At 34.5% G+C, this 18,506-nt stretch overlaps 3 protein-coding genes and 2 pseudogenes across 5 annotated transcripts; 4 read left to right on the forward strand and 1 right to left on the reverse strand.

Annotated features, from left to right (window-relative positions):
* Positions 1-1,459: 1,459 nt before the first annotated feature.
* Positions 1,460-2,087, forward strand: LOC111198956 (annotated as a pseudogene).
* A 2,590-nt stretch (positions 2,088-4,677) lies between these two features.
* On the reverse strand, positions 4,678-7,407 carry LOC106350876 (annotated as a pseudogene).
* Positions 7,408-9,447: 2,040 nt separating this feature from the next.
* Positions 9,448-12,544, forward strand: BNAA06G32090D (SAGA-associated factor 29 homolog A). Of its 3 annotated transcripts, none has more exons than XM_013789186.3 (9): positions 9,448-9,700; positions 10,753-10,846; positions 10,997-11,073; positions 11,257-11,372; positions 11,463-11,548; positions 11,665-11,718; positions 11,810-11,963; positions 12,062-12,075; positions 12,166-12,544. In XM_013789186.3, the coding sequence occupies exons 1-9, from the start codon at positions 9,580-9,582 to the stop codon at positions 12,266-12,268; spliced, it is 819 nt and encodes a 272-aa protein (XP_013644640.3). In that variant the 5' UTR covers positions 9,448-9,579; the 3' UTR covers positions 12,269-12,544. The 3 variants fall into 3 exon arrangements, with proteins under 3 accessions (XP_013644640.3, XP_013644641.3, XP_013644642.3); XM_013789187.3 differs by having other exon boundaries at positions 11,263-11,372; XM_013789188.3 differs by having other exon boundaries at positions 11,266-11,372.
* A 2,089-nt stretch (positions 12,545-14,633) lies between these two features.
* Positions 14,634-17,171, forward strand: LOC106349253 (eukaryotic translation initiation factor 3 subunit I). The gene is made up of 9 exons (XM_013789189.3): positions 14,634-14,775; positions 14,869-15,134; positions 15,240-15,455; positions 15,544-15,677; positions 15,768-15,887; positions 15,979-16,068; positions 16,415-16,501; positions 16,599-16,678; positions 16,780-17,171. The coding sequence occupies exons 2-9, from the start codon at positions 14,951-14,953 to the stop codon at positions 16,853-16,855; spliced, it is 987 nt and encodes a 328-aa protein (XP_013644643.1). The 5' UTR covers positions 14,634-14,775; positions 14,869-14,950; the 3' UTR covers positions 16,856-17,171.
* Positions 17,172-17,496: 325 nt separating this feature from the next.
* On the forward strand, positions 17,497-18,084 carry LOC125575950 (40S ribosomal protein S21-2-like; the record flags this gene model as incomplete). The annotated part of the gene is made up of 3 exons (XM_048735377.1): positions 17,497-17,570; positions 17,658-17,790; positions 17,874-18,084. Coding segments are annotated over 3 exons (273 nt in total), but the record flags the coding sequence as incomplete, so codon positions are not given.
* Between the last annotated feature and the right edge of the window lie 422 nt (positions 18,085-18,506).

Genomic DNA, 18,506 nt, shown 5'->3' on the forward strand with positions numbered 1-18,506 from the left:
GGGTGGGTATCCTATTTTAAAATTAATTCAATGATGTCGATGGCCCTCTTATATACTATTTATTTCTTAGTATTTAAGATTATATATAACGATAACATATTATATTTTCAGAAATTTTGTGAAAACTAAGGGTCTTCTTCGTGTATTATACTATCAGAGGTATCGTCAATGTCATCATTGATTCGATTTGAGCTGTCATGATTATGGCTTATCTGCCCTCGTGTTCTGGATTAATACAATATGAAATGAAATCTTTTTTTTATATATTTCAAGTTTTTAGAATAATTAAAAATGGGGAGAACTTGCTTGTTGAGAGTTCGAAGAGCTAAGATAAGAATATAAAGAAGGTGAAAAACGCATAAATCGCGGTTGCGTTATACATTCTTTTAATTATGTATCGTTACAAATACGCGATAACGCAACTGGATGGATGTCAACTGGTAAGAGTAGCTTTGGTCTGCAGATCCTTACAACAAGAGAGCACATGACAGACGAAGCTAGTGTTTAAGCTAAACAAAGACTTACTACATGCCAACCAGCTGCTCAATTATTGTAGATTTGTCAACTAGTAATTCTTGGGTTCACCCCCTAGGGTGAACCTCTAGGTTCACCAACCAATAGTGTTTGAGTATTTGATATTTGATATCTTTTAAAAAAAGAAACAACATTGAATTTCCAAATAAGATTATCTTTTTAAAATAAAACAATAAAAATACATAAAAATAGTTACAAAAAATAAATAAATAAATATTTTAAATCTTTAGCAAAATACTAAACCATATACCCTAAATCTTAAACCCTAAACCTTAAACTTTGGATAAACTCTAAACGTTTGAAAATCTTAAACCCTAAATCATACATTAAAAACTAAATTTTAATAACACTAAACCCTAAATCCTAATCACTAAACCCTAAACCCTTGGATAAACCCTGAACCCTTGGATAAATCATAAACTGTAAATCAAAAATATTTAAAATTAAACTCTAGAGTTTATGATTTATCCAAGGGTTCAGAGTTTACCCAAGGGTTTAGGGTTTAGTGATTAGGATTTAGGGTTTAGTGTTATTAAAATTTAGTTTTTAATGTATGATTTAGGGTTTAAGATTTTCAAACGTTTAGAGTTTATCCAAAATTTAAGGTTTAGGGTTTAAGATTTAGGGTATATGGTTTAGTATTTTGCTAAAGATTTAAAATATTTATTTATTTATTTTTTGTAACTATTTTTATATATTTTTATTGTTTTATTTTAAAAAGATAATCTTATTTGGAAATTCAATGTTGTTTCCTTTTTTAAAAGATATCAAATATCAAATAATCAAACACTATTGGTTGGTGAACCTAGAGGTTCACCCTAGGGGGTGAACCCAAAAATTACTCTTTGTCAACGTCAATATTAATATTAATCCCTTATATATTAAAGGAGAAATATTTTTTAAGGCGTTCCTTAATTATCTCTTAGTTATTTTTTCAAGGATGCATGAGAAGGCTCCATTCTCTTTTTTGCTTACGTGTCGCGCTCACATCGATTCTCACAAAATCATTTAATGTGAAACCATTAAATGTTTCCTTATTTGATGATTTTTTTTTGCAAACTCCTTTTCCATGTCTTTAAGCAGTCGACGTTTTTTTATTTTTGTCAGACCGACTACAGAGTCCTTGAGCAGTCGACGTTCCATGTCCTTGATACTAGGCGCATCGATGGGTATCGAAAGCATAGAAGAAGACGATATGAGGGTGATCGACGTTCTTTACTAAGGTTATAAAGAAAGAGATTTTGTAAAGCAGGCGCATCAACGATCTGAATCCCCATCGAAAAGAAAAAAAGAGAAGAAATGGAAGGTTTGATTCCATTTTTGTACAAAGCCATGGTCATGTATAAAAGAGAAGGAAGCTTTTCGTCAGTTTTTCTCAGCGATCATCATTCTCATCAACTTCCGGTTACTACAGGAGACTTTCTGGCGACTCCTCTGGTATATTTCGAACGTCAGACCTCAGGCGATTTCGGACTGACCGTCTTGGATTGCTTAAAACGACGCCTTCTTCACCATCTCGCTTGCCCACTAGGAACATCACGAAATGTACGTAAGGAGTGTTCTTGAAAATACTATTTACATAAAGAGATACAAATCTTTCTTGACGTGTCTTCTTATCCTAAAGTATATTTCTTATGAATAACTACCCAAGGACTTAATTGAGTGATTTTATATTATGATCTTGATTTTTAATTTGATATTATTAGGGACGTTCAAATACGTTCTACCCAGATTTTCCAATTGTTCTGAAGACTCAGAGGTAATATATTTATTGACTATTAGAAATTTTTTTTTAAGTTGTAGACCTTTTATTATCTACATAACAATTCGTGTGTTTCAGGATTCTGTTCTGATAGCTGGTAGTTCTGTGCATGGCTAAGTCTAATCTGAAGACAGCTGCTAAACGTGAAGGATCCCATATCGAAAGTTTAGAGGCAGCTATCTACGAGGGAACTGTTAACAAATATCGACATTCGGATTCGATTAAGAAAGTGAAGACTGAAAATAGTGGCTGAAGAATTATTGGAAACCTGTCTACGATGAAGATAGGCTTTTCTCTTTTATTGTTATAAGTATTTTAATTGTTTTAATCTTCGTATTATGCTTGGTTTTTGGGTTCTGTTTAACAATTTTGGAAGTCTGAAGTGTTTTATTTTTTAACCTTTTTACGTACTCTAAGCATATGTTGGTCGTTTTTAATATAATCCCTCTTATCATATTTTGTCTGATCGGGTCGATTGGTTGAAGTTATCTAATATATTTGGACAATATAAAATACCTTAAAAAGAATCATTATTTCTGTAAAGTTTATTTTCCATGGATATAGTCTATAGCTTTGTAAATATGAATATATCCCTTTTATAAAATATCCTATACAAATTGTTATAGCACATACTATATACAAGTACAATAAACAGAAGAGAGCAAATATATTTTGTCTTTTTTAAAATCAAATATAATATTTTTGTACGTGCATTTTATTTGATCCTCAGATTCCTCAAATAAAGAATTATTTTTTAATCAATGTGAGTATAAAATTATTTTAAATTTGATATAGTTACTATATGTTAACAGATATGATTTTTTTTTTTACTTTCAGGATTCAATTCCGTGCATTTTGATTAAACTTCAAAAAAATTTAGACTATAATTTCTTATCGTATCAATTAATTATGTTATTTTGGTTTTTATATTAAAACAAATTATGTGTGTTTAAAGGGTGGAATCACATTCAATTTCTTTTCTCTTAAATTTTTTTATATAATAAAAATAACTATATTTTATTTATTTAAGGTAGTTATAGTATTACTTTTCAAATGTTATTGTTCCACTGAAAAACCAGAAATTCCGGTGTTTTTCACTTTCTCTTCAAATATATATTTATGTCTTACAAAATCATAGTATATAACTTAAAATAATGATACATATGCTTCATCCCGCGCAAGGCGCGGGTTACTACCTAGTGTATATAATAAAACAAGTAGCATTGATTGAAGTATACAACATTTTTGATCAATTATTACGCGAAACAAAAGTCCAGTTAACCTAAAAAGTTGTTTTGCATTCTCTCCATCTCGCCAATAACCGCAACCACCATGTTAGCTGTGGCGTTATCAGGGTACGAGCATCATTTACGCAAGGTTTACCGTCGTGATGGTTTGAAATGTGTTGCTTGTGTCAGATCGTATCGTTGCGGGCTTGCGGCCAATGACGGATTTACATCCAACACGGGCTTGTGCTCCCTATTCATTTTACAAAAAATGGATTGTGTTAATATTTGTTGTCACGGACCGGATGCATCCATGAGCTAGATGTTCTACAAGAATCAGGCATTCGGTATGTGCTAGAAGCCAGACGCTTTACTAGCTTTACTAGCTTTACTAGAGTCAGATGTCCAACCCTCTCTTGATATCGTCCGCTTTAGATTTAAGCTTTCACATATTTGTTATTGGTTTAGTTATTTCCCGAAAGGTTTCATACTAAGTGGAGTTGTGATTTTATTTTGTGTAATATTCAATGTGGAACTTGTATTGTCAGTTTCTTCTAATAGTCTTTTCCTCAAACCAATGACCACAAAACTTTGGTACGGTTTTCGGACCAGATATACTCCTAAGCCAGATGCTCTACTAAAACCAGACCGGAGCCCCGTGCTAGAGGCCATACGCTCTACTAGAACGAGACGTCTGTCACCAAATGTTCAACCCCTTCCTTAATATGATATTTGCCATGTTCGTTTCTCTTACGCAGCATCAGAGGCATCAACCAAAAATTAACAAACAGGTGAGCGAAATTTTAGCTGTGTGTTGTTATATAGTTTCTCTTTCATTACTTGTCTTTTCTGTATTTTTATTGCCGCTGCAAATAACAGCGTCTTCCACTGTCTTTTCTGTATTTTTATTGCCGCTACAAATAACAGCGTCTTCCACTCAACTGTCGCTAGATCATCTTCTAACTATCTAATTTGATTAGTTGTCGAGCTGTCATCAGCATTCCGAAAACAAACAGGGCAATTGTCTGCTTTGGGTTTAAGCCCTCATGAATTTGCTCTTGTGTTAGTTATTCCGTAAAATGCTTCATACTAAGAGTTGGACCAAATATATGTATTAGACTTTGTTATGTCTACTATCCGACATGTGACTGATAATATGATCTAACCCAAAAAGTGACTAGGAGTAAAAGAGTGAAACAGAAGAAGGGGTTCGTGAATGTGCCTAGAGTTATTTTCCAGAGACACGATATCAAAGCACAACTCTGAGTGCAAACTTAAAGGGCAAAAGAAAAATATTGGACGTCAGAAGCGAAACGATCTAAAAATAGACAGTTTTTGTTTCTTCTTTTGGTTCACCGGTGAGGTCATGAAGAAGCTTCAAAATAAGCTTTCTCTGCATTATCCAATCTGTCTTGGAACATCGTCCACTCTCTCCTGCACCTTTCCCTCACCATACGAGATAAACAGATAAAATTTCATAAAGAGTTTTTGTTATAACTGCCATGGTAGTAAAAGAGCTTATAGGAACTTTTATCATATAAAATCTTATAGGAACTTTTAGGAACTTTTATCAATAAGACTATAAAAAAGACATATAAAATCTTGCATGGATTATTTTACCCCTTCCCATGGTTGTTTCCCTTCCTCTGGTCGTCCCTGACATATTTTAGAATTCACCAAAAACAAAAAAAAAATGATTAAAAGATCTGTTCATTGAATTTACATCACACCGCCAATGCTGTGAATAATATAAATACTACATATTTCTACTGAATAAACAGGAATGTAATTACATGATTAGCACAGCTACTCCCCATGGTTTTGAAACTGCATGGGGGCTTATTTTCCTATGTATGATATTCATTGGAGAAGTTGTCTTGTATTATTTCTAAAGCCGGCCACATAGTGCAAAATCTTAGTTTAGTAAAAAAACCATAACGTAATGGAAAGAGAGATTCGAGAACATACTTGGTTCCCTAGTGATGGAACACCTTGATGAACAATCCACTGGGCATCTATAACTCCAATCTTCTCGTGCGCGTTCTATTAATCACAAGGTCAATGATCATATAAAACGAACGAGTGTGTAAGAATCCATCTTAAATGTGCATATAGTTGTGTCCAAAGGAAGTGAAGTATTTAACTGACCTGTACACATTTCCGAACCGCAAAGTCCAGACCCCATCCATGAATCAAATCGTTCTGAGGTTGTACAGTATCGTTAGAAATTAGAATGCTGAAGAGAAGATTTCCCTTAAACAAAGAGGACTCTGAGTTAGGTTCTTCTCCATACCTGAATCATATGCCATACACAGCGCCATGCTTTACGGGAGAAAACAGGAGCCATAATCTCAACGAATCTGATTCCGGTTTACACAAATAAGCATGAAAGATTAAGATATTCACTTGCTATGCAACTACTAAAGGAACTACACTGACAGGTAAGTAAAGTAGTATACGCTGCACAAGGGGGTAAATTTGGATCACTGCACCATCCATTCCTCTCCTCAGCATGCCTGCAAGAAAAACATTAGAACAGATGATATGGCATAACTGCCATGGTAGTAAAAGAACTTATAGGAACTTTTATCATATAAATGATCCTAACTTGTGGACTTCAGTGTCGTCTCTTTTCTTTGTCATCTCCCATGTGAGCCCTTCATACGGTTCCAACCCAGGCTGTGAGATCTCCAAACCATGTTTCTTCACCACCGCCAGATACCTGTCAAAAGAAAACTAAATCTTCATCACCTAGAAATAGCCATTTTAAGAAAGTCGAAGCTTTGGGGGAAAACATACTTTTCCGAATCACAAAGTGTTCCACGCCTAGATCCTCGTCCCATATGAAGATATATTCATAGGGAGCAACTATCTCAGGATGAAGAAATCGCTTGGCGTACCACCTTCAAGAAAAATGCATAGAATTTTAAGTAAATCTTAGAAACTCCCATTTAAGGAAAGGAGCTGGCTAACCATTTTGTTTGTTTCCGAATGCTCACATGAATGGCTCGCTTGGACCATTCAAACTCTTCCCATTCGCTGGCCCGTCCATCGTAGTGAAACAGCATTATAGTGAAGTTATCTTAGAACTGAGAAATTCAAAGTTAAAGCAATGAGAAAAAGGAGAAGGAAAAAGAAAAGAAGTACAAGGAGGAAGCAGGATACCTTCTTCAACGCAGCGTCTACATTTTCCCTCTGATCATAACCAACCGTAAATGTTACTAGATACCGCTGCTTGGTTTTTAAGTCCTGCATGCCATACCAACCAAAATGTGACATGATCTCGAAGCCATACTGTTGTACAAAAATCTATGAAACATCATTAGGGTCACCCCACAATCGACGGAGGTACAAATCTGATTCAGGCGTGTCTATATCTGGGGGTAGCCTCTCAGCACCACGTGGGTTAGTAGGAACCCATATGTGCAATAACTCAGAAAAGTTAAATACCATCTTATTTCAAATAAAGTATAGAAAGACTAATAATAGTAGTCCCAAGCTTTGTGTCATTATAGCTATAGGGGGGATACTTGAGCTTGGGGCTCTTTGTGGAAGAAGACCAAGCACTAAACAGTCTTTTTCTTGATAAGTCTGAGTATATATCCTCGATGTATGCAAGATCGATGGAGGGAAACAATGTGGATGGAAGATTCATCTTAACCATTTCAAAACAAGAAGATAAAAGATACCATTACTGTGTAAGCAAATGTCATAAGTCAAGTTCAAAATGAATGGAAAAGGTATAGAGACATGATGCACGAAGGGAAGAGGTACTCTTACCTTAGTTAAGGTGAGGGTTGGAAAAGTAATACCCATAAGGAAACCAACTATAACTCCGAAGAAGGATGTTAGAAGAAGTTTCATCATTTGGCTTGGTCTTCTCATCGTTTCACTGTAACTCCAAAGAGGAATGTACATAAAAGGATTGAAATTGGAAAAGGTTTTACTGCCTATATATTTGATTAAGACCTGTTCAAAAAAAGAACACAAGCACCTGCCAGAGAATAAACCTAGTCAGATGTTGTTTATCTGATATATACTGTCAATGCAGACAGGTGTAAAGTTGTGCTACAAAGAAGTCATCATGACTCTCCATTCCTTCACTTTCGTCACAAATGCATTTTTTTATGACTTATTCTTAGGTCTATCCTCTAAGGTGAACCTAGAGGTTCACCAACTAATAAGATTGTTTTATTTTATATTCGATATCTTTTAAAAAAGGAAACAAAATATGATCAAATTATATTATGTTTTTAAAATTAAAAGGTAAAAAAAAATAGTAATAATTATAAAAAAAAATATTTTACGTCGTCGGCATAACATTAAACCCTAAACCCTAAATTCTAATCCCTAAACCCTTAATCCTAAACCCTAAACCCTTGGATAAACTCTAAATTCTAGGATAAATCATAAACTCTAGGATAAATCCTAAACTCTAAATCAAAATCACTATACACTAAAACATTCAAGCGTTTAGGGTTTAGGGTTTTAGTGTTTTTTATTTAGAGTTTAGGGTTTACCCAAGGGTTTAGGGTTTACCCAAGGGTTTAGGGTTTATCCAAGAGTTTAGGGTTTAGGATGTAGGGTTTAGGGTTTAGTGTTTTGTTGTGAACATTAAAAATATTTTTTTTTTAATTCCTTTTTCTGTAACTATTATTTTTTTTTACTTTTTTATTTTAAAAACATAATATAATTTGAGAATATTTTGTTTCTTTTTTTAAAAGATATCGAATTAGAAATAATGAAAACCTATTGGTTGGTGAACCCAAGAATGACTTTTCTTTTATTACTCTTAACTGCAAAATAAACAAAAACAAAATAGAGTAAGGAAAGATGATCAATTTAAGAAACAACGATCTTGGAAGAAAAAAACGTGATAAAAGTTAGCCAATGACAGAGTAGAAAATTCGATTATCTTTAACCAATCCGCAATAGCAGAATCACAGTGGATTGATCCCTAATTTTGGATACTCATGCGTCAAAATTAATAATCCCCACCAAACAAGATAATCCATTCTAAATTAACAGAGTCAAAAATAAAATAAAAGAAGCTTTTCTTTCACATTTGTTCAGTGAAAGTATCGATACTGCAGCCTGCGATCACAGAAAACAATTCCAAAAGAGCGAAGAACATACGATCATTTAACGAAACAGACACTATTACACAGTTTTGGTCGTGTCTGACTTTTAGTGACAGCAGAATTAGACAAAACACAGAAACTCATAAAAGGTTGATCACCATTCGCAACGGAGCAGAAAAGAATTCTCCTTGAGCTTCTCGAGATCTTCTTACAGCTTTCGAAATCAAGAACTGGTCCACGCTTCGTCGAAATTACTGCAAGGAACCGGCAAAATCAGCAGCCGTTGGTGCAAGTTAAAATTGAACACTCGTCATTTCGTGTAGTCAATATGCAAGGCCCAGTAAGAACTTAATTTGGGCCTTTCATTCAGCCCCATTTAAATTAGGCATGACATACACATGTCGGGGACTGTTAAGCTAACCACGTGGCATCCAGATAGGATATAACATTATGATAACCACAGATTAAGGAATCTAAGATTTAGTGATAAGAATCACGCATCAAGAGATGTTATGTTTATCCTAAGTTTTTTTCTTTAATTTTTGGGTCATCTTTTTAATTAAACATAGCATAAACAGTAATTCAAGGTTAATATTAGCTTGAATAAAAGCTTTTTAATTGTTTAAATTTGAATGTAAACAATAAAGTTACACACCTTCCAAATCGTAATTTTAGAATTTGATCCGGATTAAACCACTAATCTCATTAACAACGAATGAAAATATGGAATATTCTCTTAATAACTTTCCCCTTTCTACAAACGGCGTCGTAACGTCTCCTGAATTGTGCCAATCAAAATATAACCAAAAAAACAAAAAATTAAAAAATTCGACTTGGATTTTGAAATTATTCTTTTTTTTTATAAAAGGAAAAAAAAAACTCAGATCTTTTCTAGTTCCTGAGAGAGTTTTCAACATCGAAACAAAAATCCTTTAATTATTAATTTGCCTGATTTTCTGCAGCAGCCTGAGAAACGATGTCGTCATCGCCGGACATTGCCGGAATTCTGGAAAACACGAAGGAGCTTGATCGGTTAAGGAAGGAACAAGAGGAAGTTCTTGTCGAGATCAATAAGATGCATAAGAAGCTTCAAGCTAGTATGTCTTTTCTTCTGCTTTCGATCTTCATTGATTTCAATTATTATCCTTGATTGTGTTAAAAAAAAATTAGTTTTTTATTCTAAATCGTTTGTGTGTTTAGATCTTTGGAGTAATTGACCAAGAATAATGTTATATAATTCCATAGTAGATCAATTACATATCATCTGCCCAAGAAACCAAATAGTAAGAGACTTAATCTCATTAATGTAAGAGAATGGTCTAACTTTATGTTTCCATGGAAGAAAGGATTTAGATTTAGCCAAGTTCCTTTAACAGTTTTCTGACATTTATTATTTGTCAATGTCTCTTAAACTTGTTTGGAGAGTTTTCATTTTCTCAAAACTAAACCTTGATATAGTAACCAGAAAGTATTCACACAGTGTGGTTATGGTAAATAGGCAATCTAAATCCCATTTCCGAATATTAGACCGAAAAAAATCTAATATATAAGTCTGGTCCAACTCTATTTAGTACGAGGCCGGAAAAGCCTTCACAAGAACAAATCCGTAAGGGCTTTTAGGCCCAAACGGACAATATCATAATAAGCGAGGGGTTTGGACATATGTTTCCGTCATATATTATGGAAACAAACTAATGAGAATCTGAAGCTTTTTTTCATAGTAGAGTCATACAGGGTGAATTTTTTTTTTTTGAATTATACAGAGGTATCCTGGTCCCACTTAGCGATGCCGAAATATTAATTCCCTAGTGGCCGGGATTCGGTAGCTTCACCGTATTGGGATTTTGCCCTCGTTTACAGGGTGAAATCTTATTTCAGCTAAGATAACTTAGAGGACTTAGTGTGACTCTTTATAGCTGAGATTTGCTTTCCGTTGCACATATATCCACATTTGGCTGTATCAGATATATTTAGCTATATGGATTAAGGCAATTAATGGAGTCACAAACAATCTCTTTTATGTTTGTTTATGGAACTTTAGTGAGCTTTATTAGCCTTCAAAGTTCATCTTTAAGTTCATCTATTTTATGGAGGTTATTATGCTCATCCGATTGGTAACATTATCTGCCTTATTGTGTTCAAAATGCAGCGCCTGAGGTAGTTGAGAAGCCTGGTGATACTTCATTGTCAAAGCTTAAAATTTTGTACATTCAAGCCAAAGAGCTTTCAGAAAGTGAAGTAACGTAAGCCACATCCCTTCATCATTTTCTTTTCATTGTTACCATCCACGAGTTTGATTGAGTTAGAGAGTGATGATACAACTAAATGACTATTTTCTGAACTTATCTTGGTTTTATAACACTAATAATCTTATACCTTTGTGTTTAACGCAGTGTTTCAAACATTCTGCTCACTCAGTTGGATTCCCTGCTTCCATCTGGACCAACGGGGCAACAACGCAGAAAACTAGGTATACTTCGATTACCATTTAGACCTTTTGGATAGTCCTTTGTTGTTTGATCTTTGAGCTACATTATTCTTGTGAGAAAGCAAAGACTTGAATACTCTTTTTGAGTCTCAAACTTCTCCAATGATTTTCATATATATAAGAGTGATTAAGATTTTTCCGATGCTTGTAATGATATCACATAAGTGGCAGAAGGCAACGATCAGAAGAGGAAGAGAATGAAAGTGGAATCAGATGTACAAAGGGTTTCTCCTTCCGTGAGAAACCAAATCGAGGCTTATGCCAGTCTAAGGGGTGAACAGGTACCAACAAAGAGCTACTTCTCTTCTCTGAGTTGATTCTCTAAATCCAAAAAAAAAAATGTTCATATAATGGACATCTGTTTCATGTAGGTTGCTGCAAGAGTCACAGCTGATGACGCCGAGAAGGATGAATGGTTTGTGGTGAAAGTGATTCACTTCGATAGAGAAACAAAAGAGTAAGCTTAGACCCTTTTAATACGAATCCCACATTCTTTAAAGATAAGATAAGTCTTCTTATATGTGAATAAAACCGATACGTGGATCTAAAAAACAGCTTAAACTTTTGTCACAGAGTTGAAGTACTTGATGAAGAGCCAGGAGATGATGAAGAAGGAGGTGGCCAGAGGTAATTAATTAAGGCGCTCATAATGAAAACTTTCTTTTGCAGTGTCATTTTGACTAAGTCGCTGATTATTTTTTTTCTTGTAATGTTGTAGGACGTATAAACTATCAATGTCATGTATATTACCGTTTCCAAAAAGGAATGACCCTTCAACCACACAAGAGTTTCTACCAGGGAAACCTGTCTTAGCTGTGTATCCAGGAACCACGGCGCTTTACAAGGCGACTGTAATAAGTACTCCACGAAAGGTTAGTTGTGTTGTTGTTTCCACACCATTTCAATCTCGCTTCATCAAGAAACTAACTTCTAAATACTCAAAACCTGCATGTTGCATATCCGGTTCCAGAGGAAGTCTGACGAGTAAGTTTCTCCACACCTTTGCTCATATCCATCATAAACTAATTTAAGCATCATAAGAGCTTAATTATGATAAACTTGTGATGGCACCAGGTACTTGCTGGAATTCGATGACGACGAAGAAGACGGAGCATTGCCACAAAGAACAGTGCCTTTCCATAAAGTGGTAGCTTTACCAGAAGGCCATCGCCAGTGATGTCAGATGGGTAAATGTGAGACTCTCCATGTATGTTTCTTTGAGGCCAAAGCAAAACTTAAAGGTTTGTTGTCTTAGTTTGTGTTGAAAAGAGATCAATTTGAAGAATAAAGAGGTAACTTGGTCTTTTTTTCTATTCAGTTCGTGATAAAGCTACTCTAGTTTAACGTAATAGATGAGTGTATATAAATGTGTGTGGGTATTTATATCATGTCGAGACACAGTGTTGAACACAAAAGAAACTCTGTTTTGTTCGTGTGAAATTTACTTTTACAAGTTTTGGGGTTTAAAATGCAAACTTTAAGAGGGTGAAGGACATTGATAGTTCAAATGAAGAGTGAGCTGTAAACTCGTTATTGTCCAGACTCAACAGAGCCCCATTGCTTCTGCGTCTAGAAGAGGATATGTTTTCGCTCCACACCACCCTATAACACTCCCTATCTCGTCCCTGAGTATCTATCCTACGCTACATTAGTGACCCATTCACTCGCAACTTTATTGAACAACCAAAGGGAAGTTCACAGAGCAAAAGCATATGATCTTGAAGCTCCCAAACTCTCTAAAACGTGAGACCAAGCTCAAATCCAGATGCAACAACGGCATGAGATACTACAACTGATCTCGGATCCTTTTATATAGCCCAAGGTCCGTTGAAAAACTGACTCCATTAACCAATCAAAGCTAAGCGACACATCAGCACATGTTTATACCAGCTCATCACCTCCAAGCTTCCTTTTGTTTACTATCCAGTGCATATCAGCCTCACTTAGTTTAGATTATACGACTATTTTGCATCTAATTGTGCTCGTTCAAATATGTGTGGAGCCTAAATATGTTGATTGGAGATACAATACTCATTTCCAAGTTCTCTAAACCAACCATGGCAAGGCCTTAACTCTATCTAGAGTCTTAGGATAAGCAAAAGAAAGCCAAAAAGAGATTACAAACAACCCGAGCAGTGCCGTCTCAAATTATTCATGGACCATGTTCAAAAAAAATTAACAGCATATTTAACGATACAATAGAATAGTTTTTATAAGTTTACAGCTCTATTTATATATATTTGACGTTTCTTTTAAATTTGTAAGCTCTAAATTTAATATTATATCTAAAATTTTGAAGTTTTAAACCATAATTTATATATTTATTTTCAAAAAATTCTAATTTTTTATATTTTTAGGTTCGGATCTTTGTTTGACCGCTCTACTTGCACATGCTATTAGACGGTCCAGAACCTGAGCAAATGGACACTGAGACAATACTTTTTGTTTGGGCAAACACTGAAACAATACATGATAGAAAAAAGAACATAGACGGACCGGCTTAAGCCGGTAGAGTGGGACACTAACGTGTCACCAAATTTGATAGCATATCAAGTTATCTATACTATTATTTAAGAAGTGAATTTACTTACTTGTTATCTTTTTCATGATTTTAGTTAATTTGCTTATTTGTCTTATTTTCCATGATTAGGATAATTATTAAAATTGATATTAACAATATTATTATTTAAAGTTGTATTTTGTTATCTATATCTTTATCATGATATTTAAGATAATTAATAAACATTAATCTATTCTACCGATATATATACTATTATATTTTAAAAATCTATTTTAATATATATTATCATGATATTTAAGACATTTAATTAATTAATAAATATTAAAATTGATTTTAACAATATCTACCAATTAATATCATCATTACTTTTATCTTATATTTAGTTTACGATTTTAATGACTAATATTATACCAAGTTTCTATGATTTTTATTGGAAAATTGATCAAACGCAAATTATTATAAAATTTATATATAAGTATACTGATATATTTGAATTAATCAGTTTTTTTGTTTATTCGATTTGATCGCTTAATATACTGAACTATATCCATGTATTGTGGTGTTCTTAAAAATATCATCCATTCGGTTTATTCAGTACTACTAAATCCAGACTATTTTTTCTATTTCAGTTTAGTTTAGTTTTAAATAGTTAAGTTTTATCGGATTGAACACTATTAAACTATCATTATTTTTTTGATCTCTTTTACTTGTGATTTTTTTTTATAATTCTTTCGGTGCCACATGATTTATTTTCAGTCCAAAATACAATATGTGTTTAAATTCAAATATAAATTTCCTAATTTAATTATTACTATATAAAATTGATCTAAAATCTACATCACATAAATAATATTGTGAAACAAAAGAACATAATTTAATACATTAATTATTAATATGAATATTAAATCTTTATAATTTATAATAACTTAAAATTTATATCTAATTTAATTATTATTTTTTTATAAAAATAAACATTAGAATTAGAAATTGTTATCTGTGGAACATCAACTAGTTTAAATAATAAGACAAGGGCATATTTGTCTGAAAAGCACAACTCAACTCAACTACACACATTAGGGCTTTTGTTCCAGAATCTGGTGTAGCTCTCTCTCGCTTTCTGTTTCTTCGTTCGTCGTCTGCAACTTCTCATCCTCGTTTAGCTGGTTAACAACAAAAACAACTCAATTACACGTACTCTCCTTCCAAGTTATGATCTTTCAATCCTGAATCGATTTTCGTCTTGTGTCTGTTTTCAGATTGAGTTGTTGTTGTGATAAGACTTCGAATCCCTCTCTCTCTTGCATCAGAAAAGAAGAAGAAGAAGAGAGCTTTGAAAAGATGAGGCCGATATTGATGAAGGGACACGAACGTCCATTGACGTTCCTGAGGTACAACAGAGATGGAGACATGCTTTTCTCCTGCGCTAAAGATCACACTCCCACTCTCTGGTATGCCGATAACGGCGAACGCCATGGCACTTACCGTGGACACAATGGTGCTGTTTGGTGCTGTGATGTCTCAAGTAAGCCCCTTTTGTTTCTGTGCTTTTAGATTTTGTATTATTTCAATTTTTAAAAAAATCTGATCTTTTTTTTGTTGTTGTTGTTGATTTGTTTGTGAAATTTAGGAGACTCGTCGAGGTTGATAACTGGCAGTGCTGATCAGACTGCAAAGCTATGGGATGTGAAAACTGGAACACAGCTGTTCAGTTTCAAGTTCAGTTCTCCCGCCAGGTCTGTGGATTTCTCCGTTGGTGATAAGCTTGCTGTGATCACCACTGATCCCTTCATGGAGCGTACTTCTGCTATCCATGTCAAACGCATCGCTGATGATCCCCAAGACCGTTAGTTTGCTTATCTAACTCTATGTTCAAAATTTGTTTTAGTCTTTATGTGTTGTAAAAGGAAACTCTTTTGTGAAAAATGGTGCAGAGGATGGTGAGTCTGTGCTCGTCCTTGAGAATCCTGAGGGAAGAAAGAGGATTAACAGAGCTGTTTGGGGACCTTTGAATCAAACCATTGTTAGTGGTGGTGAAGATGCTGTACTCAGGATCTGGGATGCTGAGGTAATTCTATAGTTTTGTTGGTGTGGCAATATTAATTAAAATTATTTGACTTAAAACATTTATAGTACTGCTTCCATTGTTGTTTGCTAGACTGGAAAACTGCTCAAGGAAACGGATAAGGAAGTGGGTCACAAGCAGACTATCACTTCGCTCTGTAAATCAGCTGATGATTCTCACTTCCTTACAGGTTCACTTGACAAAACGGCAAAGGCATGTCTTCCTTTCCTTCTCTATCTTTTGTTTCATAATCCTCCGGTGGTATGTATATATCCTGATAAGAGTGTTTATTTAATGGTCTCAGCTGTGGGACATGAGAACGTTGACTCTTATTAAGACTTACACTTCAGGGGTGCCCGTAAATGCTGTCTCCATGTCTCCACTTCTCGACCATGTATGTAGTAATATACTCCCTCCGTTCTGTTTTAACTGACGTTTTACAATTTTTGTTTTGTCTCCATTTACTTGTCGTTTCCAAAAACCAAAGCAAAAGCTAACAAAAAGTGACTTGTTTTACCCTTATACTTGTGAGTTGTCGTAATAATGATTTAGAGTTAGTTCATATATAAAAAGGTTAGAATAGGTATTTGGTTAGCTGCCTAAATATGTGTGAAAAGTTGGAAAGCGTCATTTAAATTAGAACAGAGGGAGTATGTAATAAGTTTGAGTTTGGTCCCTAAAAATCAAGGTTGTCTTTGTGATATGTTTTGTTTCTTCTTCTCTCTCTCTCTCTCTCTTAGGTTGTGATTGGAGGTGGTCAAGATGCATCAGCTGTTACGACCACTGATCATCGTGCTGGGAACTTCGAGGCTAAGTTTTATGACAAGGTAAGTGGGGTATTATCAGAGGCTTTTACTTGAAAATTGCAACCAGGAACATATATAAGATGTATAACTGTGTTTGGTATATAAACGATATATATAGATTCTGCAAGAGGAGATTGGTGGTGTTAAAGGTCACTTTGGACCTATAAATGCTTTGGCATTCAACCCTGATGGAAGGAGGTAGAGTGACATTATCTAATTCTTTAAATAATTATGAGTTTTAGGGGTTTTTTCTTTTGGCTGTGTTGCTGAGTCTGTGAACTTTTTTGGTTTCTTTCCAGTTTCTCTAGTGGAGGTGAAGATGGTTACGTCAGATTGCATCATTTCGACTCTGATTACTTCAACATCAAGATTTAGATCTTTACTGAAACAAATCTCTCAATCCGGATTTAGTTCTCTCTCTCTCTCTTTTCAACATTACAATGCTTTGGTTCGGATCCTTAGGATATGCACATTTCATACTTTCTGAATTACAAGCTATTATTAACCTGAGACTATTTTGGACTCCCATTCTAGTGTGTTCTTGATCAGTTTTTTTTCTTTACTCAGAAAGATATTTCATTCAGTTCAGATATGTGATAAATAAAAATTGTGTATCCTCTTCCTACCAAGGTGGGATACAATTATCGAAAACTCTCTGTATAAATTTGATATAGTGATGCGTTCTTGGCAATCATATTCTCTAGTGGTTTGCTTTGCGTCCAAGAAACCTGAAGGTTGGCTTCAAGCGGCCACTAAACTCACTTCTGAATCTTGAGCCACAAAGCTGGTTACTCACTAGGAACGATGCTTTCAAATGGTGACGTTTCTTTATGTGCAAGGTTATTCTGCTCCATATAGACCCAGGGTGTAGGTTTTCTCCTCGCCAATAGCTGCTTGCTTGCTTCTACATCTGGTACACTAGACACTTGTCTGAGAACAATCTGTGTTTGGTTTCTAATTAGTGAGAGACTTTTACAATCTCTTGCACTCTATTTGTTTGTTTTGTAGCACTTTAAAGGTTTTTAAAAAGTCTTCTAAAGATACAGAACGAAGAAGGTCAAATCACTGAGCTTTACATTCCAAGGAAATGGTAAAGACTGAACACAACTTCTTCTTCTTTCTAACGTGATTAGTAAATTTGAGGATTATTTTCCTGTTTGGTCTTCTTTTTTGGCAGTTCAGCGACAAACAGGTTGGTCACATCAAAGGATCATGCTTCTGTGCAGCTCAACATTGGCCATCTCGATGCTGATGGAATCTATACCGGCCAATTCACTACCTTAGCTCTCTGCGGTTTTGTCCGTGCTCAGGTTTGTCAAGGATTCAAAGATCATGCCTAGCTTCACTCTAGTAGAAATAGCAAGTGTTGATACTTTCTTGAAATGATGTGTAGGGTGATGCTGACAGTGGAGTCGACAGGCTCTGGCAGAAGAAGGAGGTTGAAACTAAACAACATTAAGACCAGAAAAAGAAGCTTGTTTTCTACGTTTTAAAACCTTTGTTGTTTTTCTTGATCCTGAACTTGTGTCTATTTTTTTGTTTTTACTGCAATGATAATGTTGGTTTGAAAGACGTTTCAATGCAATGAGATGGTCTGGTTCTTATTTTACCTGGAATCATTAGCTATGTATCATGTCTTTTTATACAATTTCAAGTCGTATGGAGCCAAAGTTGATCAAGAACAGTATAAGCTTATGAAACTACAAGATTTGAGATTAGTCTTACCAGATAAACAAGGCATGTGTTTGAAATTTTGAATGTAATGTAATCTCAGTACTGGATAGACAAAGAGAGAATTTAAACGAATATTGGCAAACAAGAAATATAATTGATGAAGGGATGGTTTGATTGGTTACCACCCATTTAGCTTTCTTTGAAATTTCCAGACCAGCTTTTACTATTGAGATAATTTAACTGTGTGTACCAAAGTAACGGTCTGCAAACAGTGTTAGCTACTTGTAAGACAGAGAGAGAAAACATGAGGTTTTGTTTGGTTAGTCTTTTACCGATATAAGGTTGAGAAAGA

Source organism: Brassica napus, chromosome A6 (assembly GCF_020379485.1).
Source record: "Brassica napus cultivar Da-Ae chromosome A6, Da-Ae, whole genome shotgun sequence".
NCBI lineage: Eukaryota > Viridiplantae > Streptophyta > Magnoliopsida > Brassicales > Brassicaceae > Brassica > Brassica napus.

What these genes read in the sequence shown, in the direction of transcription:
- BNAA06G32090D (XM_013789186.3), top strand. Translation starts at nt 9,580, where the DNA reads ATGTCGTCATCGCCGGACATTGCCGGAATTCTGGAAAACACGAAGGAG. An exon ending in GCAACAACGCAGAAAACTAG is followed by an intron (nt 11,074 to 11,256) that starts GTATACTTCGAT and finishes ATATCACATAAG; the next exon opens with TGGCAGAAGGCAACGATCAG. An exon ending in GAAGAAGGAGGTGGCCAGAG is followed by an intron (nt 11,719 to 11,809) that starts GTAATTAATTAA and finishes GTAATGTTGTAG; the next exon opens with GACGTATAAACTATCAATGT.
- LOC106349253 (XM_013789189.3), top strand. Translation starts at nt 14,951, where the DNA reads ATGAGGCCGATATTGATGAAGGGACACGAACGTCCATTGACGTTCCTG. An exon ending in TCAGGATCTGGGATGCTGAG is followed by an intron (nt 15,678 to 15,767) that starts GTAATTCTATAG and finishes GTTGTTTGCTAG; the next exon opens with ACTGGAAAACTGCTCAAGGA. An exon ending in AGGCTAAGTTTTATGACAAG is followed by an intron (nt 16,502 to 16,598) that starts GTAAGTGGGGTA and finishes CGATATATATAG; the next exon opens with ATTCTGCAAGAGGAGATTGG.